This window comes from Mustela nigripes, chromosome 1 (assembly GCF_022355385.1).
Source record: "Mustela nigripes isolate SB6536 chromosome 1, MUSNIG.SB6536, whole genome shotgun sequence".
Taxonomy (NCBI): Eukaryota; Metazoa; Chordata; class Mammalia; order Carnivora; family Mustelidae; genus Mustela; species Mustela nigripes.
In genome coordinates, this window is record NC_081557.1 from 105,503,256 (window position 1) to 105,528,873 (window position 25,618).

At 37.8% G+C, this 25,618-nt stretch overlaps 1 protein-coding gene across 1 annotated transcript; it reads left to right on the top strand.

Annotated features, from left to right (window-relative positions):
• The first annotated feature begins 328 nt into the window (after positions 1–328).
• Positions 329–24,984, top strand: LPL (lipoprotein lipase). The gene is made up of 10 exons (XM_059371262.1): positions 329–1,570; positions 8,246–8,406; positions 12,855–13,034; positions 14,339–14,450; positions 15,267–15,500; positions 17,105–17,347; positions 19,479–19,599; positions 20,323–20,505; positions 21,527–21,631; positions 23,395–24,984. Coding segments are annotated over exons 1-10 (1,428 nt in total). The 5' UTR covers positions 329–1,482; the 3' UTR covers positions 23,396–24,984.
• The last annotated feature ends 634 nt before the right edge of the window (positions 24,985–25,618 follow it).

Below are 25,618 nucleotides of genomic sequence, written 5' to 3' on the forward strand. Positions count from 1 at the left end.
TGGGAGCCCCGTTTAAATTCTGTGATCTTTCATCCTTCTCACACACAAATGTGGATGGGGGTAGAATGAATAGCAAGAAGCATTCAAGATATTCAGAGAAATAATTCAATATAGACAGTGAGTTGGAGGTTCTGATTTATAAGTCAGTTTCTCAGATTTATATCTGAGTGTGGAATATAATGATAATTGTCTTTGCTGGCCAATGAAAATTATTTACATTTAGAAAGATATTTGAAAGTATTTTGAACATTTTGGCAAAAAAAAACAACATCCAATGAGACTTCATTATTATTTAACTTGCATATCTCAATGCATTTTTAATAGATTTATTAAGATATAATTTACATACTGTAAACTGCACCCATTTAAAGTGTACAAGTCAAAGTTTTTTTAGTATATTCACCCACTGGTACAACCACAACCATAATATAATTTTAAAACTTTTTAATCACCATTCCCCCAAAACTTCTCCATTGTTCCCCAACCTCTATTTACCAGCTCCAGGCAACCACTAGTCTACTTCCTGTCTCTAAAATGTGACTACTTGTGGATTTTTATATAAATAGAATCATAGAATATGTATTTTTTTTTGAGACTGGCTTCTTTCACTTAGCATAACAATCTATTTTTATATTATTTGACCTCAATAATCTGTCTCTGATGATAAAATGTTATTCTTGGACTCCTTTGAGTTTGAGGATTGGGCACAATTTTCGTGAGAGAAAATTTAAAAACTAGTTAGACCAAGAAGGCTTTTCTCTACCACATAGGCTAATCCATTTCGCCAATGTTAATATACCAGATGTGCAAGCATAAACTGCAGAACAATGTGTGTCCATGGATCCCTAAATTGACTTTGTCTAGGAAAATTTTGGGAAAAGCAAACAAATAACAACAAACACTGCAAGTAACAAACAGAAGCCATGAAAAGAGAAGTGTAGTTTTAAGTATTAATCAAATGTAGTTTAACAGCTTAACCTTGGAAAACTGGTGATTGAGAGTATTTAACATAAATGCATATAAATTTGCATTTTGTGCTTGTACAGGGGGCCCTTGAGAGACAGAGTCCTTAGGAAAAGCAAAGAGGAACCTTACAGAGAAAGCAAATTTCCCTTCTGCCCTTTTCCCCTCTTCTCACTGGCAAGGTTTTATCCTCCTTACTGTTTGCTCAAATACTTGGAAGTGAATTTAGGGCCCTCCCCCCAACTTATGATTTTATAGCCAATAGGTGATGAGGTTTATTTGCATATTTCCAGTCACATAAGCAGCTGTGGAGTGGAAACAGTGTCAGACTCGATCTGTTCTCCTCCTCCTTAGGGGGAACCTGTCACTTCTAGCTGCCCTGCTCTCCCTTTTAAAGGGCAACTTGTCCCACGCTGGACCTCAGCTCCAGCCTGCTCCCACCTCGGGCTCAGCTGGTCCATCACCCTGTCCGCGCTTCTGCCAGTCCCCTGTAGCTCCTACCGAGAGACGCGCCCCGAGATGGAGAGCAAAGCACTGTTGCTGGTAGCGCTTGGCATGTGGTTCCAGAGTCTGACCGCCACCCGCGGAGGGGTGGCCGCCGCCGACAGTAAGTTTTGAAAGTAGACTCCCCTCCACTTGCGGACTCCACTTTGGCAACTTCCACAGGTTACGAAGGTGGGAGAAGAGGTAGCCGAAAGGGGTTGCAGATGCGTACTGGAGACTCTTCTAGACTAAGCGCCAGTCCAGAGAAGAGCCAGCGGGCTGGGGTCTGGAGGGGCAGGGAAGTAATTCTCCTTCTGATCTTGTTGAAACCGTTCCCGCGTTGTCCCAGTCTGGCGGAGGCGGTGTTTCCGCGTCCGTAGACTTCAGAGAGTACGGGGTAGCTCGAGGGGCGGGACGAGAGAGGTCGGAGGAAGGGCTTAAATGGCGGTGATCGGCAGTAACCCTCTCGCGAGGACCCTGGAATGAAAGGCACGCAGGTCAAGGTGACCCTGGCACGGCCGCCACCGCGGCTCGGCCCCCGACTATGGGAGCGTGGTTAGAGAGTGGTCCTTTCTCTTAGAGAAGCTGACCCGAGAGGGTGGGGACGGGGGAGGAGGCGTTGTCCGCATCGCAGAAGCACTGGGCACTCGCCCTCGGCGTGGACCCGGTGGTGGGGGACTGGGACGCGCGGCGCCGAGTCCGCGGACGCAGCGTCCCGCAGGCGTTTGAGAGCCGGGGAAGCTTTCCAGTTTCCATTATTGCACGCGCCGCTTTTCTTAGCACGCGGAAAGCCTAGCGGAGGGCTGCCCTCCTCAAAACAGGGCGCAGAGACCAGCAGACTGTGGCAGCCGGCTGCGGTGGTGGTAGGAGGTTTGCATTTGGCTACTCTTAAACTCCTCAGAGCTGAGTCCGGCTCTGACGCTCAGCCTGCGTCCACAGCACGTGGAGCTTCCGGGAGCCGCCGCGTGAAATCCAGCCAGCGCCCTGCAGCCGCCACTCCTCGGGGTTAAGGCATTACGGGAGAAATGTAGGGAGACAAAGGAGCAGCCCAAGACCTGCCCACTATAGAGGCAGCCCTAGTACCTTGAACCTTACTTGGTTCACTGAACATAAAACAGCAACCCAAAGGCAACATTTTTCCCCCTGAGTGATGAAATTGCAGTTAGAGCAGTGTCGCTTGGTTATGTTTACTGGCAACAGGGTTCAAGTCGAGTTTCTCCATGACTTTGCAGACTTCTGCAGTGGGTTGGAAAAAGAACATTTTGTTAGATTTATTTTTTAAAAATGTAGATTTCACCAAGTCTGATTGGATTTAAAAAAAAAAAAAAACAGTATCTGAAGAGTGAATTAAAAAGTCTTAAATATCTTGCATAGTGGTATGTACCCCTCTATAGTGTTTAACCCTGTCCAAGAAGATGGTAGGAACAAATTCCATATTCTTATTTCAGAAAATACACGATGGTGTGAAGCTACTTTTACTGTAAAAACACACACAAATATGTGTTTTCCACAGTTTGTGTTTGCTAGCTTTGAAATACACACAGAGACACACACATACACACACACCCCATTATCTATTTTGAGAGAAGGAGGTAGAGAGTGCACCCGCAAGCACAAGGTTGAAAGGGGCAGAGGGTGAGGGAGAAGCTGACTCCCCGCGGAGCCGGGAGCCCCACATTGGACTTATACCAGGACTCTGGGATCATGGCCTAAGCAAAGGCAGAGGCTTATCTGATGGAGCCCCTGTTTTTGCTGGCTTCTTAGAAGTTCACAGCCCTAAATTCCTGGTCTGGTTAGTGTCACCTCTCTGAGTTTAGATTCTTCAACTCAAAAATGAGTTCAGGCCACAGTCAAAATTCTCTTAGCCTCCTCTAATTCATACCCTTTGATTTAAATGGGCGCTTTGTGACTGATGAATTAAATTGGATTTTAAGCAATGCATGCTTTAGCTAGCTGTAAATGTATCAAGGGAGGAACATTTTTTTTTTTTTAATAATTTCGAAATTTTTGTTTTTGTTTCTTAAGAGAGAGAGAGAGAGCCTGAGTACTTGGGGGTAGGGGCAGAGAGAGAGAGAGAGAGAGAGAAACTGAATCCTAAGCAGGCTACACACCCAGCGCCCTGCACATTCTGGGCTCCATCTCCAGAGCCTGAGAGCTTGACCTGAGGTGAAATCATAAGTCAGATTTGCAAGGGACTTAGCCACCCAGGTGCCCCAAGGGAGGAATCATTTTTAAGTAGACATGAAATTAATCCCTCCTATCCTTCCCTCCTACTTTCACTACACCACTACCTCCCTTTATATTATGCTTCTCCCATCACAGCAAATTATCTCCCATTTTCTCCTCCAGGTGAATTCATCTAGGAACTTAGCAATTTAAGAGGCAAAATTTATCAGTGAGAGAATGGTAAACAGTACCTCTCTGGGCTCTGACTTTGCTTATTCTGGATTTTTTTTTTTTTTCCTAAGAAGAATATGAGGGCTCACTGCCCTCAGGCTCTTTGTTCTTGAAGCCACCTCCATCTCTGCAGGGCCTCATTAGGAAGCTTAAAGAGCTAGACAAGGAGCATATGAATCAGTACTCAGTAGCTGCAATTCTATTTGATCTGCCATAGTAAATTTCCAGGCTAACATCTAAGTTAAATGTGATGGTGATGACAGCAAAATAGCTGATAGCATTTGCAAATGAAGCAGACCTCAGCACTGGAGTGATTGATTAATAGCAGTATTGAAAAGTTCGTGTCAGACACAGGGGTAGAGTTACAATGGAAAATTTTCACTTTCTTTCAGATAGTGTAGTGTATTTTTAGCATAACCTTTCTTCTTCCCTTTGTTCAGGAGGAAAAATTGAGCTATATAGTTTACTGCTTCTATTTTATGAACTTTTTTTCTATAAAAATGAAAAGCAAAGTTTGTTAAATAATCAGGAGCATGTAAAGACCAATCAATTCAGTCAGATAGGATATTGATTTTTTTTTTTCACCTCATCAAACTATTTTTGTTCTCACGCAGTCAGTGGTTTTTGGCATTCTGTAGAAGCTGCCTGAGTAAGTATGACCATCAGTTTCAGAGAGAAGGTAAATTAGTGATGAAGTCCTTTAGGCATGTATGTGGTGGGGTAGAAAATTCAAAGAGAATTGCATTATAATTGAGCTCTAATCCTATTCATCTGATAATTGTGAGCTGACTTTAGAATATCTTTCCTGGGATGCTCAATGTTCTTTTCTAGGAACAATAATGTATACCTTATAAATTTACCTTTGAAACTCTTTGATTTCTCAACCTAATTTCATCTCTCTGAGTGATTATCAACATTATGTAAATTTTTGTCTTTGTTTATACACTTAGGATTTTAGCTATTTAATAATCTAGAAATAAAGATTACATTGTCGAGAAATACATTAACTTGTAACTTACCCTAGATCTTACCTTAGTGCTGAATAAGAACATATCTGATGGGAACTGGTTGATGTGGTGATGATGATATGAGTTGAATTCAGGATGGAAGCTCTTACAAAAGAATACACCTTACCCTTCCACTAATTTAAGGTGGCTCTTATTTCTAAAGGGTCCTGATATAAAAGATTCTTTTCCCCTTGGGGCGCCTGGGTGGCTGCCTTCGGCTCAGGTCATGATCTCAGGGTCCTGGGATCGAGTCCCGCATCGGGTTCTCTGCTCAGCAGGGGCCTGCTTCCTTCCCTTCCCCTCTCTCTGCCTGCCTCTCTTCCTACTGTGATCTCTCTCTGTCAAATAAATAAATAAAATCTTAAAAAAAATAAAAGATTCTTTTCCCCTTAAAAAAGGTAAATGCAGAGCCATTAATACCATTTTCATGTATGGAAAATAATAATTTTCTTGGTAACCGTTGAGTCACATCAGTTCATCTGCCAGCCAACAGCAATTCCAGTGTATACTGGGACAGCTACACATATTGACTGACATATATCAGCTGTGTGAGAAAGTGAGGCTTGGGAAGTACATTCATCCCTAGGTTGCTGAGACATTCTTACACCAGTATCGGGAATATTTTCTATCAGAATCCAAAGAGAAGGAAAGACTAACTGTAATCACTATAACATTTATGATTTCATATCTAGCACTGACATAGAATTGAAAACATCTTGTAGCATATGGAGTGGTGCTATCTTCCTGTCAAATGCTTCATTATGCTTTCTATAACTTAAAATGAAAAAAAAAAAATTTCCCTGAGAAGTGAAATAAAAATCTCCAGATACAAATTTGTTTGAGAATGCATGAATTTCCTATTTTTTTTTTTAATTTAGAAATTATGTATCCAACAGGAAATGTTAGTTGTGGAAAATTGGACCTCTCAGTGGGCTATGCAGATAATCCGTACAGGAGGTTTTATTTATTTATTTATTTATTCATTCATTTATTTTTGAGAGGGAGCCTGTGAGGCCGGTGAGGGGAGGGATAGAGGGAGAAAAAGTCTTAAGCGGGTTCCACCCCCAGCATGGAGCCATCCTGGGGCTTGATCTCACCACCTTGAGATCATGACCTGACCCGAAATCAAGAGTTGGATGCTCAACTGACTGAGAATCTATGAATTCAATAGAGTTTTTCTTTTTTCATGGAAATATACAAAGCTAGCCTTAATAATGCCAGAGAATATTTTTAGTCTTTTCAAAACCACCAGTGACACCAGGGCTGCTGCATTGCATAATTCTAAGGAAAAATCAACCAAAGTGAGTGGCATCCTCTGAAGTCAGGCAGGGCAATAATCTTAAATATCAGTTTAACAAGTAGGTGGCGGGTGAGATCTGTCTGCCAGGTCATTTGAAAAAAAAATGGTGATCAAACATGTTAAAATGTGATTACTGGGGTGGGTGACTCAGTTGGTTAAGCGACTGCCTTTGGCTCAGGTCATGATCCTGGAGTCCCGAGATTGAGTCCCACATCAGGCTCCCTGCTCAGCAGGGACTCTGCTTCTCCCGCTGACCTCTCTCCTCTCATGCTCTCTCTCACAAATAAATAAGATCTTTTAAAAGAATGTGATTATTGAGGAAGAATGACTTATTTGATGTGGAGCGATATGGGATAGGTGAAACTAATTTAGTTTTAAATTTTCTAAAGTACTTTGTAACAATAAAAACACTTCTTGGACATTGAGAGCAAAATCAGATTAAAAAATTTATAATATTCTTTTTCTACTATCAGGGAAATAATAAGGCCACCAGAGTACTTCCTGGTTAGAAAGGAAAAGGAAGACCTACATCTTCAAGTTAGATGGAATGCAGAGTGTATTTTGGTGGGTCAGTTGTACTTTTACTATATGAAAATGAAAAAAACCTTAAATATCAATAGCTTACCACAGGCTATTATTTGAATAAATTATTTTACAATAGTCAGGTGCTAGAAGTGTGTGCGTGTGTGTGTGTGTGTAATCAACTTGTCACCTATAATGAATTAGTAAGTAGCCACAATACTGCTTAAGGAGTTTTAGAAAATAATTAAGAAGGGAAATATTGACCAGTACTCAGCTAATTACATGATAAGCCTGACTTGAATCCTTATACTTTCACTATACTACATCATTTTTATTTTCACTTCTTTGGCCTGGCTTTTGCAATGTTACTTGAAATTACAGATTTTCAGCATTTGAATTGTGAAAAGAGTAAGTTTAGGTTAAGAAATTAGAAATAAAAAAATCTAAAAACTACAAATTATTACCTTTTAGTAGTTTTTAATTTTTTTTTTACTTGTTAAGAAATTAAATAACTTCCCTTAACATAACTTACCTTTGACTTGCTCACTTTGTGTAAGAATTTGACTAATGGGAAATACAATTTACTTCAAGCGTTCACTCTAGCATTAAATGAAGATTTATCAAAATTCAAATATATTATCAAGAGAGGCAAATGGTTGGCTGAAGTATTATTTCCCTCCTTATTCACTTTGTGATTGACTATGAAAAGTCAAAGTGAATTCTTTCCCAAATCTGCTTTGCTACAGTTTTTTAAGCTTTGACTTTGTGTGAAAGACTGCAAAGACAAGAAATATTATAAAAGAAATATTTGGGGAAAGAATTAACCAGTTCAGAGGCACCTGGATGGCTCAGTTGGTTAAGCGTCTGTCTGCCTTTGGCTCAGGTCATGATCCCAGGGTCCTGTGATGGAGCCCCCAGGTCCTAGGGCTCCCTGCTCAGCAGGGAGCCTGCTTCTCTTGCTCCCTCTGCTGTTCTCTCTGCTTATGCTCTCTCACTCTATCTGTCAAATAAATAAATAAAAATCTTAAAAAAAAAAAAAAGAATTAACCAGTTCACATGTAGCACAGGCATTTCCAAATGACTTTTTAAAACAATTTTAGTTGATGTACCTTGATGTGGGGGTGGGAAAAATTTTATACAAAAATTTACTTAGGCTTCCAAGTTTTCTTAATGCTAACATTTTAAAAATTATGCTACTGAAAAGGAAAACTTTCCTCAAACCTATTTAATATTTTGGGAAAAGATTCCTTTGTTGTAACTGGAGATTGAAAGAGGGTGAGATAATATACGGAATAAGTGGAACTTTACAATGCAAGAGCCATGAGCCAATGTTCTTTGGGAGAATGAGTTTTGAGTTATAACCAAAAGACCTGGATTCTGATCTCTGTCAACTTTGATCATCAGTGAGGATTAGTCATTCTCTTGCAATCCACATATATTTACAAAAATAGAAATAAAAATAGCACTGGTGAAAGTTGCTTAGAAGCTTAAAACATACCATTCCAGCAAATAAAACAAACAACCCTCCAATTAACCACCTATCCATTTTTTTTTCCCTTTTTGGGAATTACAGGAGGAAGAGATTTTATAGATATTGAAAGTAAATTTGCTCTAAGGACCCCTGAAGACACAGCTGAGGATACTTGCCACCTCATTCCTGGAGTGACAGAATCTGTGGCTAACTGCCACTTCAACCACAGCAGCAAAACCTTTGTGGTGATCCATGGCTGGACGGTAAGACAGTCTCTTTAGGAAGTAGCAGAATGGGGTAGACCAGGCATCCTGCCTGTCTGGCTTTCTCCCGTTGTTGGGAGCCCTGTGATGAGTCTTCCTATCCTGTGCTTCTGTTTGTTTTCCAATGGCTTTACTTTAAACTTGAGTATAGGAAATTCTGGCTTGGGGTGGGAATTGTGGAATCTAAAATCATGGATTCATGAGTATTTCCCCCAGGTAGTGTCATCCTTCATTTTACCATGGTACTTAGTTGGTGCCCTTGAACCAGCCATTCTTGTGAGGTGGGAAAATAAGCCTTTGCTCAACTACAGAGCAGAATGTAGTTTATCGTTTTAGGAAACCAGGAGGAAACTGCATGATCCTGATTCATGCAGCACATCACCAAAAGTCCTTTTCTAAGGGAGAACCTGTCAGAGGGAGGAGAGGGTTGGAGTGGTGTGAGGAAATATTGATTCTGATTCTGGCTTTGCCATTCTCCAGCTCTGTAATGTGATTGATGCTACTTCCCATTTCTGGGCCTCAGATGACTGATGTGTAAGACAAAGAGGTTAGACTCCACTTCCAAAATTCGCCAGTTGTAAACTTTAGAGAACTTTTCTAGAGATGAAAGAGGGATAGCCAGGGAAGTGTCATGCCAAATGATTAGAAAATGTAAAAACTGTGGTTACAGTTACTTTTACTTTTAAATAAAGGAATGCACTTGTTGTGATACGCACCAGATGTTGTATGGAAGTGTTGAATCACTAAATTTTACATGTGAAACTGTGTGTTAACTGGCTGAAATTTAAATAAAATCTTAAAAAAAAAAACCCAAAAAACAAAAATAAAGAATACAATTAACATAGTGCCTTCTAAATATGCCAGTCACCTTCCATGGTGCAGTTCTTAGCTACTTCAGTTTGTTGTTAATATTTTCAAACCCTAGTGAGAAGATTTCATTTTTTTTAATATAAAAAGAATTTATATAAAATGGGAGGTTAAAGAGAAGTAGTCCTGCCATTATGTCAGAGCTTGTGAATAAAGTAGTAGATACTAAATGAATTCTAGTGAGATGAATTAGAGAATGATTGATAGATTTCTAGTCCTGATTTCTTTTTCTGTGTAACTTAAGTTCCTTTCTTATTAATCCAGGACAAGTGCTGTAACTTTTACGGAGATGAAGGCAACGACTAACAGAATTTGCATGGATGTTTATTTTTTAAAAATCTCTTTACTAGAATTAACATAATAAATCACATATCTGATGATAAAAATACGTATTCAAATACTTAGATGTTTTTACATTTTTAAGAGATTTAAATAAGAAAAAGTAAACATTGGTAGTTTTAGAGACATTTTGGTTGTATATGGAACTTCAAATAGTTTTCAAAAACATATAGTAAGCTTAAGAAACATTTTATATGACAGAATAAATTGAATATCTCAGACATCTCAATCTTATCCCTAAGAGAACTTGATGCTTTAGGGATTTTTCAAAAGCATAGTTCCTTCTCATGCAAAGATGACATGACTGACCCAATATCAGTACACAGTGCCAGTTTCTATCACTGGCCCTCCTGCTCACTAAGCCCCCATATTCTTCACATTGTGTGTCCTAACATTTTGAGAGCCTGACCTCAGAGGTTAGGCCACTGTGGAACTGAGTGTCATCATAAAGAGCTGGTTGCTCCTATGTGATGATTAATCCAGCCACACTGGATAATGGATCTTAGCTTATCTCAGTGGTCTGCCTGGCTGGCTAAGTTGGACCACCTGGACTGAGTGATCAGAAGGACTTCAGTTCAGCTGTGTGTCTGAGAGTCAAAGATTTTAAAAATTTGTGCTGATTTAAGGAAACTCGGAGGAAAAAACCTAGTAAATAATAACCTTTTTAGAATTAAAGAAGGTGAGTTCTTGTATTTTCCACCCCTTTATTGTTCAGAGTTACTTACAGCAGTATTTTACATTGAATTAAAAAAAATAAAGGTTTGAAATAATTTTTAGGCAGTTAATAAAAGTATCAGTCACTGTAGGAGTAAGTTGGGTTACTGACTCTTTGACAGATTGCTTAACTTGGAAACATTGATAATACAGAAAAACATGTAATAGGGGTTTAGAGCAAATATAATTTTTTGCCTTATCTGAGATAAACTCTTTGGCAACTCAAGGTCATAGGACAAAGGGAAATGAAGAAGTTCTGCAGCTTTGCCATGGAAAATTCAGAAGAATGCTTAGTGTGTTGTATGCATAGAGCACAGCCCAGAAGGCAGTTTAGACACAGCTGTCCTGGAGCTTTGCCACCTGCTTAGGTTTTATAGACCAGAGTGTTAAGTACAAAGTTCTCCTTGTGGTAGGAGGTCCTCATGCCTGGCTGAAAGGAGGAGTGGTTAACATTGCATTCTGAAGAACTGACATCATCCTTTCTTGAAAGGCAGTTGCAAAAGGTGGCAAACCCTCAATGTCTAAGAGAGGAAGAGCGGAGACAGTACCAATTCATTGGGGTTTTGGGCCAGGTGGGTGTTCTGACTTGTTCCCGCCATGACCGAGGCTGCACTTAGACTCTTTTTTTTTTTTTCTCAAGATTTTATTTGTTTGTTTGACAGAGATCACAAGTAGGCAGAAAAGCAGAAAGAGAGGAAGAGAAGCAGGCTCCCCGCTGAGCAGAGACCACCCCCCCCCATGTGGGGCTCGATCCCAGAACCCTGGGATCATGACCCAAGCTGAAGGCAGAGGCTTTAACTCACTGAACCACCCAGGCGCCCCTGTGCTTAGACTGTTTAAAGCAGCCTCTCGTTGAGACAGGTTCAAAAAGAGTTTAAATGATTTTCTAATGGACTAATGTTACCTTTATAGATTTTCTTCTTTTCTCTTCATACTTGGTATTATATCACTGCAAGTAGATTGGGAGTCAGAGTGGTTACAAAAAGACATTTATGAGGTGGCAGTAACTTCAAGATCATCTGACCCCAACCCCTTTGTTTTATAGGTGGCCTATAATGTTAAGACAGTGCCTACATTCATAGAAGTAATTATTGGAAGAGCTGGGACTGAAACCAAAATCTCCTGAGTTTCAGGCTTGCTTTTCCCTGCCACAGAGCACAACTAACCGCTATTAGTGTCAGGAGTGAAGTGAGATCTCGTTTTGATAGTTTTAGTCTAGAAAATAAACTAAATAAAATGGAAGAAAAAATCTAAAAGAATCCACTATATAAGATCAATGTTCCAATTGAAGTTCCTTGGTTTGAGAATTCATGACTCCTATTTTTGTTACTGGAATTAAGCTAAGAAGAGTATGAGTTTTATAGGTCTCCCTGAAAAGCTATCTTAAACATGTATTTCAGAATCTTCTTTTTTGAGCACATATTTAAGTAATCTTTTCTGTGGCTACAACATGATTTTCTCTCAGGTCATGGTAGGAGTGGGTAGATTAGTGGATTGGAATCCGGTTACTGCTATGTTTAAGCTCATGGCAAGATGGTGCACAGTTTTACCATCTGCAGTTTTTAAGTCTGTTTCCGTTATTGTAAAGTATGCATCTTTGCAAAGGTGTCCAATGCTCTTTCTGAAAACTTAAATTAAAATTTTACAGAAATAGAATTAACCTGAGGACTCTTAATAGTTCTTTTGACTTTGAATTTGGGAATCTTTTTAAAATAAGAGGCAAAGAATTATAGTTGGAAGTCTTCTTATCTCCAGACAGGGCCAACCTAATAATTTGGGAATTGTGACTATTAAACCTCATTAATTCCCACTCTGATAATTAAGAATTTGAGAGAAATGATAAAAAAATTCTAAGCTGATCATTTGCTTATGTATTAACAGAGAGATTGCTGAATGAATTTACGTTCTATTAGGATTAGTATGCTTGAAACTACTTTTTTCTTTAGCATATCAAATGTTTGATATAAATGACTCTTTATAAGAAAAACAAGTACATTCACATCCTCCAAAATAATGTGGTTGGGAAAAATTTATTAACCTAATTGGAAATAATTAAATTAAATTTATTTTAAAATAGTCTATAATTCTGCTACAGAATTTTAACGTATTCAGATTGACCTTTTATATAAATGATTGGTTGGGAAAAATTTATTAACCTAATTGGAAATAATTAAATTAAATTTATTTTAAAATAGTCTATAATTCTGCTGCAGAATTTTAACTTATTCAGATTGATCTTTTATATAAATGATTGGTTTTTACAGAATTTATAAAACAAGTGTTTAAAAATTGGTGGTGTGAACATAACCTGTCATTCCTCAGCTCAACACATTCCTTCTTTGGCATATTCAGATTTGCCTCAAGAGAGTCAGGCATAAGTCTCTGATTATTCTTTTCCATGGTTTAAGTTTTCTTTCTGAGCCAATGGGCTTCCTTTGAGGTTTGTTTTCTTTCCATTTAATATAGCTGACATATCTATAACAAGTTGCAGGTGGGTATTTTAGGAAAGCTTGTATCATCCTCTTCAGGTGACAGGAATGTATGAGAGTTGGGTGCCAAAACTTGTGGCTGCCCTGTACAAGAGGGAACCGGACTCCAATGTCATTGTGGTGGACTGGCTGTCACGGGCCCAGCAGCATTATCCAGTGTCTGCAGGGTACACCAAGCTGGTGGGAAAAGATGTTGCCAAGTTCATCAACTGGATGGCGGTAAGTAAGACTGTGGGAAGAAGGCTAATGGGTCCGAAACTGATCCCTTCACTATTGCTGAACAAAAGGCTGGTCTTTATTCCTTTTCACTTAAATATAAACATTTTCTGGGGCAATTCAAATATACAGAATAAATACAGACTTTTTTTTAGCCAGAAAGCAGCATTATGATAAGAATGAAAAACTGTAAAGTCAAGGCATAGTCTTGCTATGCCCTATCCTTTGATATTCTCCTAGTGATTAGATCTGGCACGACCAAGAACTATTTAGGCAGAGCAGACAAAAGCTTGTTATTTCAGGGCAGATAAAAGATGTCATGTTCAGCCAAATCCTTCTCTACACTAGGCTGGTGCATGAAAATGTTATCCTGCCTTTGACCCATTAGAATACCAATATTTTTCATGAAAAGATTAATACTACCCATTCCTTAGTGTAGATTAAAGGTCCAGATACTTGTTGAGGGTTAAGGGATGGATAGGTTTGAGCTAGGAAGAAAATGGCAGGGTAGGTCTGTAGACTATGAGGTGGCTGTGGGTCAGGAATTCTGATTTAGCTTCCACTTTGATCCATGTTATTCTCTGATGTCAGCCTCTGAAATTACCTTTGAAAAATATCTTGGGGTTGGCTGAAAGAAAGTTAAGACTCTGATAGGGCCAAATTATTTAAGCCAGATACTTGGAGGTAAAAAATAATCTGTTTATTAGACTGACCATTAAAAGTTAGAGTTCTTTTCTTGACTCTTTTGCTCGTTAAGAAAGTGAACCTGGGCAAATGGTATCACCTGCCTGGGCCTTAGGCTTCTCATCTGTTGAAGAAAAAGCCTGGATCATATGTTTCTGTGGTTATTTCCCCCTGTAATATTTTCTGGCCAACCTGAAGGAATAAAATTATGTAGAGTATTTAGAGTAGGGAATAATGGGTTAAAGTTAAATATATATTTGATATATGTGTGTATGTTTACATATAGTTTATCTACATATAGATGACACATACATACATATATCTACATATAAGTATATAACTACACATGTACATGCATACATATATTTTCAGATATATGGAAATTCAGGTTTCCATACACTTCAATTTAGACGGATGGGAAAAGTTTCTAACTTAGATATGTTTTTAAAGAAAAAGAAAAATCTCAACACTAGAGCATTTGATCTAAAACACAAAATTAAAATAACTAGAGTTAATTTTAAGTGTTGCCTGTATTTCAAGAACAATACTTATATTCACTTTTTCTTTTAGCTTTGATCTTTTGTACAGAACTGTAAGATCCTTTTTCTTTTTCTCTTCCAAAGGAGGAATTTCACTATCCTCTGGACAATGTCCATCTCTTGGGATACAGCCTCGGAGCCCATGCTGCTGGCATTGCAGGAAGCCTGACCAATAAGAAGGTCAATAGAATTACTGGTAAGAAAGCACTGCCAGTAGTCATCACAGAAGAGTTGAGATGCCAGTCATTCTGAAAGAGAATCAGAAAGTTTGTCAAATACCCGTATGTGTGTGGTTTTCCTGTGTTTGCCCAGCCATTTGATTATCTCATAGGAGGCCTTCTTTTTTTTTTTTTTTTTTCCCCTGGAATAAGATAGAATATGGGCCCTTGCTCTCCTAGGCTTACCATATACTGTCAGAAGAGAAATAGAGCAGAGTTAATTAAGCACAGATTGCCCAATGGAGTCTCTGGGAAGCTCATTCCCCTCCTCCCTCTGCTCTGCGTTTTGGTGGTATAATGCATGTATGTCACCTCTCCCATCAGTGCTGAGAGAAATGAAAAAGGGCCAACACCAGAGGCTATTTGAAAAAAGGAAGACAGTCAACCCCGGTAATGGATAATTTGGCATGCCAAGAGAAAAAGAAAGAGCCCGCCACTGTTTGAAGCCCTTCTCACCAGGTTCAAAAATAATTTACAAAATTATTTTTTTGAGATCTACTTGTCCTGAATGAAGATTTCTATTTACTGTTCAGGAGCCTCAAATTTCTTTCACAGGAGCTAAGCCTACTTTTGATACTCTCAGTAATTTAAGAATCCAATCACTACAGAATAAGGAACTAATAAGAACCCATGTGGCTGCCAGTTACATTCAAATGATGAACAATTGAATGCTAAGGTGATACTGATGGAGGCTAAAATGAGTGGGAATTTAAAAATCTGTGAGGCCTTTATTATGTTTCTTTGTTGTTTGTGTCTCCCCACCTACTCCCCCCACCCCCACCCCCCGCATTAAGGCCTAGATCCAGCTGGACCTAATTTTGAATATGCAGAAGCTCCAAGTCGCCTTTCTCCAGATGATGCAGATTTTGTAGATGTCTTACACACATTCACCAGAGGATCACCTGGCCGAAGTATTGGAATCCAGAAACCAGTAGGACATGTTGACATTTATCCTAATGGAGGCACTTTTCAACCGGGATGTAACATTGGGGAAGCTATCCGTGTGATTGCAGAGAGAGGCCTTGGAGGTAAATATGATTTAGAAGTTAGTTAAATATAAGTTTCACACTTAATTCTTAGTTTTTTTTTTTTTCAAGATTTTATTTATTTATTTGACAGACAGAGATCACAAGTAGACGGAGAGGCAGGCAGAGAGAGAGAGAGGGAAGCAGGCTCCCTGCTGAGCAGAGAGCCCGATGCGGGACTCGATCCCAGGACCCTGGGATCATGACCCGAGCTGAAGGCAGCAGTCCAACCCACTGAGCCACCCAGGTGCCCCACACTTAATTCTTATTGATCTAGTCTCCTATCCATTCCCAACAAGTATGTAGTTTTAATATACACATTGAGCCAAGAAATCTTTCTGAAAAGGCTATCATATTCAGTGTAATCACCTTTACTGCCTTAGTACTTCCTTTGGTCAGACAGACAGACATTTTTTTCTTTTATGTGTTATATTGTAGACTACACTGAGTACAGAGCTTCCAGAAATAAAAGAGAAAGGTGAGACCTACATAAGAAAACTCCACTGCATTGGATAATAGCAGTATAAAATGATATCAGGCCACATGTTCTCTTATTGTTGTAAAACCATAAGAGTTATTGTTAATTAGTTCAGATTTCTTTTGTCAGCCTTTTAAAGAGACGTCCAAATAAGAAGCAAATCAGGGGCACCTGGGTGGCTCAGTCTGTTAAGACCCTGACTCTTGGTTTTGGCTAAAGTCATGATCTTGTGGGTCGTTGATCTTGTGGGTCTAGATTTAATAATCCAGACCAGAGCGGGGCTCTGCCCTCAGTGGGGAGTCTGCTTGAAGATTCTTTCCCTCTTCCCTTCCTCTCACTCATGCACATGCATTCTCTCTCGTCCTTTCTCTAAAATAAATACATCTTTAAAAAAATAAAATAAATCACCTTTCTCTAACTGTTCCAAAATTTAAGGAAGAAAATATAAGTTAATGTTATCTTAATGTTTACTGCAATAATCATGTTTGTGTCAAATTTATAATTTGTTTTAAGGGATCTTTTCATCCTTTGTGAGCAGTGGAACTTACCTGTAGTCATTATGCTCAGGTCTTTTGTGCAGTGTTATAGAAATTACAGCTTAATGTTACTGTTTTTAATAGTTATAAAATCTTATGGTAAGAGATACACTTTTATTATATAGCTAATTATTTCCGTGGTTAATTTGATGTAAAAATTATTGATAGTGAGACAACCTCCAATTATACATATTATAAAATACTTTTCACTTAACAATTCTGCCTTTTATGATGTTATTTCTAGAAGCATGGAGAAATATTTTATGTTTTCAATATAAAAGAAAGATGTGACAAACAGGGGGAAATCAACTTTTACCTTGAATGTCTCTTATTATATCTTCATAAACATACAAATATAAGACAGCAGAAAAGGCAAAAGTTCTCTGAAAATTTGCAATTTTGACTAAGAAAGACAGGAGAAACTGCCACCAAAAATATCTCCTTAAATAGGACTTACACTCAAGCAGTCATAGGACTAGATCCTTAGGTAATTTTATTCTGACATCACACCTAAACTAGTTTGGACTACACGATGAAACATTCACTGTGGGCACTCATGGAGTTGAATTTCTTTTGTGCCTCTTTTTCCGCAGATGTGGACCAGCTAGTGAAGTGTTCCCATGAGCGCTCCATTCATCTCTTTATTGACTCTCTGTTGAATGAAGAAAATCCAAGTAAGGCCTACCGGTGCAATTCAAAGGAAGCCTTTGAGAAAGGGCTCTGCTTGAGTTGCAGAAAGAACCGTTGCAACAACTTGGGCTATGAGATCAATAAGGTCAGAGCCAAGAGAAGCAGCAAAATGTACTTGAAGACTCGCTCTCAGATGCCTTACAAAGGTAGGCTGGAGAATGTTGCGAATAAAGAAAATCAATTTGATCCTATTTTTTTATCATGCTTACTGCATCACATGTATGATGTCTGTCCATTGCAACAGAGGTAGTGAAATGATGTTACTAAACCCTGAATCCTCACTTGTATTTCCTTTGGTTGAGAAAAAGTTACCTTGGTCTATTTAACTGAAGCTCCCAATTTATATAACCAGTAATGCCCAGTGCACAACCTGCACTATCCTAGGCAGCAGCCTTGCCTGCCACCCTCCTCAGTAACTGTGACCACCAGCATTGGCCAGCCCATTCGTACTAGGCTCTGAACTAATTTGAAAGCATCCATCTATCCATGGTCAGCAAGAAACTATGGCACATGGGCCAAATCCAGCCTACCTCCTGCTTTTGTAAAGAAAGTTTTATTAGAACACAGCCATACACATTCATTTTTGTATTGACTAAGAGTGCTTTTGTGCTACTGCAGCAGAGTTAAGTAGTTGGGACAGAGACCGTATGTATGGCCCACAAAGCCTAAATCATTTGCTATCTGGCCCTTCACAGAAAAAAGTTTGGTTTAAGTGAAGGCAAAAACTACCTATATTTTAACTGTTCCTGGGAGGGAAGAATATACCAAACCTCAAGATATTTCCATTTTGTCATGAATTTATACCCAGTTGAATTTCAAACATGTTTAGAGCAAGATTTATAGGGATTAGAGGAAAACAGGAGAGGAGATACTAAGGAAATCTGACAAGAGGAACTAGGCCAGAAAAGCTAACTTATGTGGGGTCCAGGTGGAAGTCCGAGGGAAAGGATGATATTGAAGTACAGTTTTCTGAGATAAAATATATATGATAGAGGCAACTATTTGAAGGGGCTTTGTTAGAACCGCTATAGTGGTATATTTGGTGGCCTAAAGGTTTGGAGCAGCAATAATTCAAGGGAACCTTTTAAGCAATGAGGAAACCCTTAGTTTCCCTGACTCTTCAGAATAAGAAAACAGGTGTGAGGTATAGAGGAGACTGGACTCTTCTGAAGACTTATCCCCATGTGTCCTGCTCAGTGCTATGCAGGGCGCCATCCTATTTTTGGGAGTACTTTGGCAGTCTCAACTTCCCTTGCTCTGGTATATGGTGATGCCTGCAAGGACTCCATTCAACTCCAAACTCTGTTTTTTTTCACCTTTAGTAGCTATGTGTTAAACCAGCTGCCTTTCTTATCTCCTTAATCTCCCCCATCTCATCTACTCCAGCTTTTTAATGGAGATGGGGAGAGCAGCAAGGAAATGTAGATGTTCAAGTATCTGCTTCCAGAGGTTCTCCCTAATACAGAACACATTAGGAACTAGCAGTCTTTATAGCCTCACTGATAATTTGATAAATACGGTTGATTGTGAGCCTGCTATATACTACCTACTCTGTGCTAGATGCTGAGGGGATAAAGAGGATAAATAATGTGATCTTCTGACCTGAGGGAATTTACACGTAGGTAGGGAGTCAGACATACTCATAAAACATGAAGAAACAGTCACACAATGTCCCATTAAAATATGCTCCATATAGATATTTGGCGATAAGATGGCCAAGAAAGGGTAGAGTTCGGGGCTCCTGGGTGGCTCAGTGAGTTAAAGCCTCTGCCTTCAGCTCAGGTCATGATCCCAGGGTCCTGGGATCCTGCATCGGGCTCTCTGCTCAGTGGGGAGCCTGCTTCCCTCTCTCTCTCTGATGCTTCTCTGCCTACTTGTAATCTGTCTGTCAAATAAATAAATAAAATCTTTAAAAAAAAAAAAAGAAAGGGTAGAGTTCTTGAAGAAAGAATCATGGTATTTTCGCTTCTTGATTTGCTCTCCCTTGTGCCCCATCAAAAATGACTACTTTCCAGGACTGCTTTACAATTCATATACACCTGGATTTCTTCTATCCACTACCACCACACTTTCCTGAAAGGGAGTGGAATTCAAGGTCTGAATTTTCTAGTAATGAACACTGTGCAGACATGAAGGAATCTTCCACACTGATAGTCATGTGTGAACACTTCCTATTTAATGGTTCAGGATTCTGTGGTTCTGAGTTACCCATTTATTTGGGGACGGTGGTGGTTCCATAAAAACTGATCAGCACTTGTTCCAATTTTCTCTCTACAGTCTTCCATTACCAAGTAAAGATACATTTTTCTGGGACTGAGAGTGATACACAGACCAACCAAGCCTTCGAGATCTCTCTGTATGGCACTGTGGCCGAGAGTGAGAACATCCCTTTTACCCTGTGAGTAGCCACATGGCATTACGTCCAGCATGTGGGTTTATCATGGCAATTCTACCTGCTATAACCATTGGTCCTTAGAGCAGAAGAGTAGGACACTTGGAAAAGAAACAGTCTTCGGATTTTTTTTAAAAGCTTTATGGCGGGCATCTGGGTGGCTCTCATTACATTGGTACATATAATAGCATGGATTAGAAAGAAAATAAGTACCCAACATTGAGACAATGGCTAAATGAGTTGTGGTTTAAAGCCAATAAAATCAATATAGTTTCTAAAAACTATAATTATAAAAATCCCAGTAAAACAGGGCAAAAAATGGAAAGTAAAATATGAAGTAAACAAAGAAAGAATAGAGAATTATATGTATTTTATGACTTTAACAAAGCAAACATGTTCACATAGCAATATAGATTGAAAGGGGATAGATGAAAATGAATATAAATGTTTCTGAATGATTGATATATGGATTTTTTTCCTAAGAATTGTATTAAATAGTTCATACTGTTAGTGTAAAAGTTAGAATAGATTAAAAGGGTTTATCTTTTAAAATATCCAAATGCCATTGATCTTCATCTTGAGTATTTTGCTGGACATTTTTTGCATTTTTAAAATACCTCCCAAACAATAAAGCTATTTATGTCTTGTAAGGAAAACAAAAATGAAAAAAAACAAAAAACAAAAACCTTATATCCAGAACTAACCGAATATGCTAATTTTTTTCTTTAGGCCTGAATTTTCTGCAAATAAGACATACTCTTTTTTAATTTACACGGAGGTGGATATTGGAGAACTGCTAATGTTGAAACTCAAATGGAAGAACGATTCATACTTCAGCTGGTCAGACTGGTGGAGCAGCCCCAGCTTTGCTATTGAGAAGATCAGAGTAAAAGCTGGAGAGACCCAAAAAAAGTAATTAATTGTATTTTCCCCATTCATTTTAAACTCACTGTGTCCTGACCTAGAAATAATGGAGCCTTCATCATTCAGGTTGGAACTTTAGTAAGCTCTTTCTTTAAAACTGTATCAACTAGATAATTATACCTATAATTTTGGGGAGACATGTTCTTTTATTATCACACCCAGGGAAGTAATAGTGTTTCTAAATATCATGGAAAGAAAATATAAGCCCTGAATTGATCACAATTATTGGATAGAGCTGAGATTTTAAGTTGAGGATCTTAGCTTCTCATTTAGCACTGTTTCTTACAAGCACAAAACAGTTATGGAAAGAATCTCAGAGATTTGACTTTCAAAGATTAAAATCAACCTCTTCAAGAAGAATGAGATTCCAAAGTAATCTCACCCTGTCTTCCTTCCCTCACCTCACGTTATCTATAAATTAGCTGCATAAAGAGCCCCATAGGATTTAAACCTTCTATAATTAATGTATGGGGATTTTGCAAACTATAGTGTGCCATTATGGTTAATAAAAATGACTTTTTAAATTAAGATTGATTTTTTTTTCTCTTTGGTCATTTTCTTTTATAACAAACAAACAGAACAGAACCAAACAAAAACAAACAAAACAAAAAACAGGTTGTGGATGAAGAGGCTATGCTGAGAGTTTATTTCTTTCACAGGAGTTGAAGGATCATTTGTGAATTCCCTAATGCATATTAAAGGAAATGGTAAATTTGATCTTCTGTCACCTTTTGGTGAAAGCTCTGAGATTTTGGGGCTGCTCCAAGCTGTCTTTATGCCTGTATAGACTAATTAACTCTTTTGTTAAATAGTGGATTAGGCCCTCAATTAACTCTCTGGTTCAGATATGCTGCTGGCCAGAATGGCCTGACTTTAAGCAGTTTACTGGAAATATCAAAATAATTAATCATAATGATCAGGTGGGATTTAAACAGCTCTGACCAAACCATATATTTTCAGTTGTTTCTCTTTTCCCTTTTGACATGCTCACATTCATTTTCTTCTACAGGGTAATCTTCTGTTCCAGGGAGAAAGTGTCTCATCTGCAGAAAGGAAAGGCATCTGTAGTATTTGTGAAATGCCATGACAAGTCTCTGAATAAAAAGTCTGGTTGGTGAGCATCATAAGCTAAAGTTCCTTGGATACCCTGAGCTTGCTATTACATAGCCCCTCCAGGGGGACAAAACATCAGCTGCAGCACATAGTCCTTAGTGCTCCAAGTGGCAGCAGACTCCAGAACAGAGAACCAAAAAGGGGCAGCCACCCAACATCCATCTCAAAATCCCCAACAACGGGAAGCTAATGGAGTTAGAATTTAGGAGATGGTTTTCTTTTCCATTTCAAAATAATCTGTTGGCTCTGTCCTACTGACCTTTAAGACTGGTCCATTTTGCAGCTGTCAGCTAAGCCTTTCCAGACTGTCAGTACTAAGTGGAGTTAAACACGTGACCTTCTCCAACCTCTCCTGAATTTTCACATTGCCTCACTTTCATTTCCCTACTCATTCCCCTGCCAGATACCAAGTGTTAATGGGTTACAAGTGTGAGAGGGAAAAGCTTAGATCATGTCATACAAGCCAGGAAAGCAAGAAACAATGGGCAAGGCTGGTCACAACCTCATCCAGAAATAGAAAAAACAATTGCTTCTGGTTTTTCTTCTCTCAGTTACATTTATAGACAAAAGTACAGAATAAGAATTGCCTAATCAAAACACATTAAAGACCCTATGTGGAATATCTCTGTTATTTTAAATTTTTATTTTATGTTGTAATTTATCCATGGATAATTATGGATTATGGGTAAATTAGGAAAAAGAGGCTAAAATAAAATCACTGTGACTCTATCCCCCAGGGATAACTCCCAATTAACATTTAAATTTATATTCTTTCAGACCTTCTCAATGCGTATATAATATTTATATTTTTTCTTATGGCATGCACTTTGAATAATAAGATGAAGCCACGTGATTAAAAACATTAATGTAAGAACACTCAAGATAAACTTAAAATGAAAAATAGTTGATGGTACTGAGTCAGGCAGAATAACTGAATTTTTATCTAAGTGGAGACAGTTCTTATCAGAAGTTCATTGCTTTGTTTTCCCTCATCACAAATCTAAGACAATTTCACCTTTGCTTTAACTTTTAGAAGAGACTGTGAAGTTTTGTACATGCATTTATGTCACATACAAATATATACAAACACTTGTTACACATACATTTTCCCCAAAGCATCCACTGTTTTAAGTCTATATGTGAATGTAAAGAGAAAACCTGAAAAATTAGGAAGTATCTCCAGCTGTTTTAAATGTATTTCTGGTCATATTATTTATATAAGTCACCGTCATTTATCTGAGAAAGTCTATTGATACATTCCTTGTATGATTACAGGATTACTGACACCACAGATATTTAGGTGGCTTTTCTTTATACATCTGAACTTTATCTAGGAATTGTGAATCAGACTAATAACCCTCTGCAGTTTCTTTCTTCTGTCACTAAATTAATCAAAAGTTCTCTGTCTCTTCTGATAGAAGACTCATATCAAAAGAAAAGCAAAAAATCAGGCATTTCATTTGACAAGTTTTAGAATTAAGAAATCTTAAATCATATATTCTTTGAAATAATTTGATTCAGTCCTCTGAAAAATGAAAGTCCTTATTGGGGCATGGCTAAGTAGACCATAGAGGGTTTTTTATTCCCACAAGCCTGCCATTATCCATATTTGATCCATTATCCATATGTACCCTGGGTATATAATCACAACCTTTGTTCTGAACTTCTAATCGAATAACTTTTTCATCATGAAGGTGGGGGTGGGATGGGGAGTTATAAAACACTAAGCAAATAATAAATTTCCCTTCCTCTGCTTTTTCTCAGACCCTGGGCAAATCTCCAGAAGGAAGAACACCAGAGGAATTCTTTGAAGAACGAAATAACTTTTACAAAAGATGCTTAGTGCTTTGGTTATTTCAAAGAGAATTTTTCTGAATATTAATCCCTAATTAATAATTGACTAGTTATTTTAGGATACAGTCTTAAATACCAAAAAAAGTGGCTAATTCAATGTGAGGAATATACTGCCCAAATAACACATCTTCCAACATTAAAAGATCACAGATTTGAAAATCACTGTTTTGCCCTTAGAGAAAGAAGTAAGAAACATTTTGGATCATGGTAACATGATAGGCCTTCTTTATCTCGTGAGTTTAACCATAGCCTAAAATTGAGTAGAATCTCGTTTTTTAATCAGAAGTCTGCATTTTCTGGACTGATACCTTCTCAAAGTTTTCTCCAAGTCTGAATATAGAAAATGATATTTTTTTCTTTTCTTTACTTTTCTTTTTTTTTTTTTTTTTTTTTTTTTTTGGTGACATGAGTTGGACCCATTACCTACTAGTCAAAACACCTGACTTTTTTGGAATGGCTCTTCTCTTGACATTGGGTTCTGTGTTGCCCAACAGAACCAGGGCCTAGTGACTTGGAGAAAGGAATAGAAAATGAAGTTCATAAATCACTGAAACTTTAAGCCCTCCCTGAAGCTGATTACATCATTGCTAAGTTAAAAATTAAAAGAGATACAATTTGGTTTTAATAGGCTTTACAGTTTACTGCTTAATCTCTACCCACCATTTGTCTTGAGATTATATTTTAACAGTGCTTTCTAGGTTGATGTTTTAAAAGAGCCTATTATTGTCAACTGACACATAATTTTAACTATGAGAAAAGGAAATGATACCGCAGTTTCATTTACCAGATTTCTGAAATTATATTCATCAATTTGAGGTCATTTAATATTTGATAGGCACTGTTCAGTTTTAGGGTTATCTCAGTCATGCTTCAGTTATACTTTGACCATGTCTCTTTCTTCCCTGGTTTTAATAAGATGATATGTACCAGAGGTCAAATTTTACGTCATACAAGTTCCTATAAATTTTAAACAAAGGCTATTGTTACTAAGTAAGAGATGAAAAAGTATATATCCATAAACAGGGCTTAAAAACATTGTGGGAAATTAAAAGAATCCTCAATTGCCATAGCCACATCAAATGCCATGAGAGGTGTTATTTTTAACAATTAGTCAAGAGTGAGTGAACAGTTATTTATAACTAGGTACCATATTTTCAGAATGATCTATAATTAATATAAATTAATAAAGAAGTAAAATGTTCCAAAGTCTATTGCTGAGAATTCAAACTGTGAACATGTGTGGGTATCTGAACATATTACTTATATATGAAGCCCCACATGTACATTTTTTCTTCAGCATAGCTTAGAAAGCAAACAACAAGAGGTATAGCATTAGGACATATTGGAGTAGAAATTATTCCAGAGGTGCCAGAACTTCAGCTCTTCATTTGAGAAGTATGGTTATACCTATACAAAGTAGGATGAATGCTGTGATTGATGTCAGCTAACTTGGAATGGATTTTCTCTAAAAATAAAATGTTGTAAGATTTGTTGTTGTCATCCCCCTTTTTGCTAATTCATTAATTTTCTGGATTTGGGCTTTGAACAAGGGTGTATGGATCTAATTGGTGTTTGGCCCTAGGAACTCTGACTTCTACAGACTTCACTATATATATATATATATATATATATATATATATATATATGTGTGTGTGTGTGTGTGTGTGTGTGTATCTACATATGTATATGCAATACATGCATAGGTGCATATATTGCACATGTATATATATATGTATATATATATATGCAATGCTTTGGCTTTAAATGTTATTTATTAGCTGTAAATATATGTGTGTATGAGCAAAAGGAAATTGTATATGGAAAGGTTGTGGCTAACTGCATTTATAGACATGCATTACTAACTCTGTACATGTCTTTGTCAGTGAGAGTCTCATTGGGTCAACTTACTCTGATGAAATAATACCATAAAGTAGACTTTTTTTTTTAAGAAAACTTAATTAACGATGTTAAGAAATAGAATCTGCTTTTAATAAAACTAGCAATTTTATTACAATACTAAGTTATTATTTTGTTATGTTTTAGTTCCCTAAAAAGATATTTATTCTTAAGGAAGAGTCATTCAGCACATTTTTACTGAAAAAATTTATTGAGTAAAATTACTACACTTGGAAAA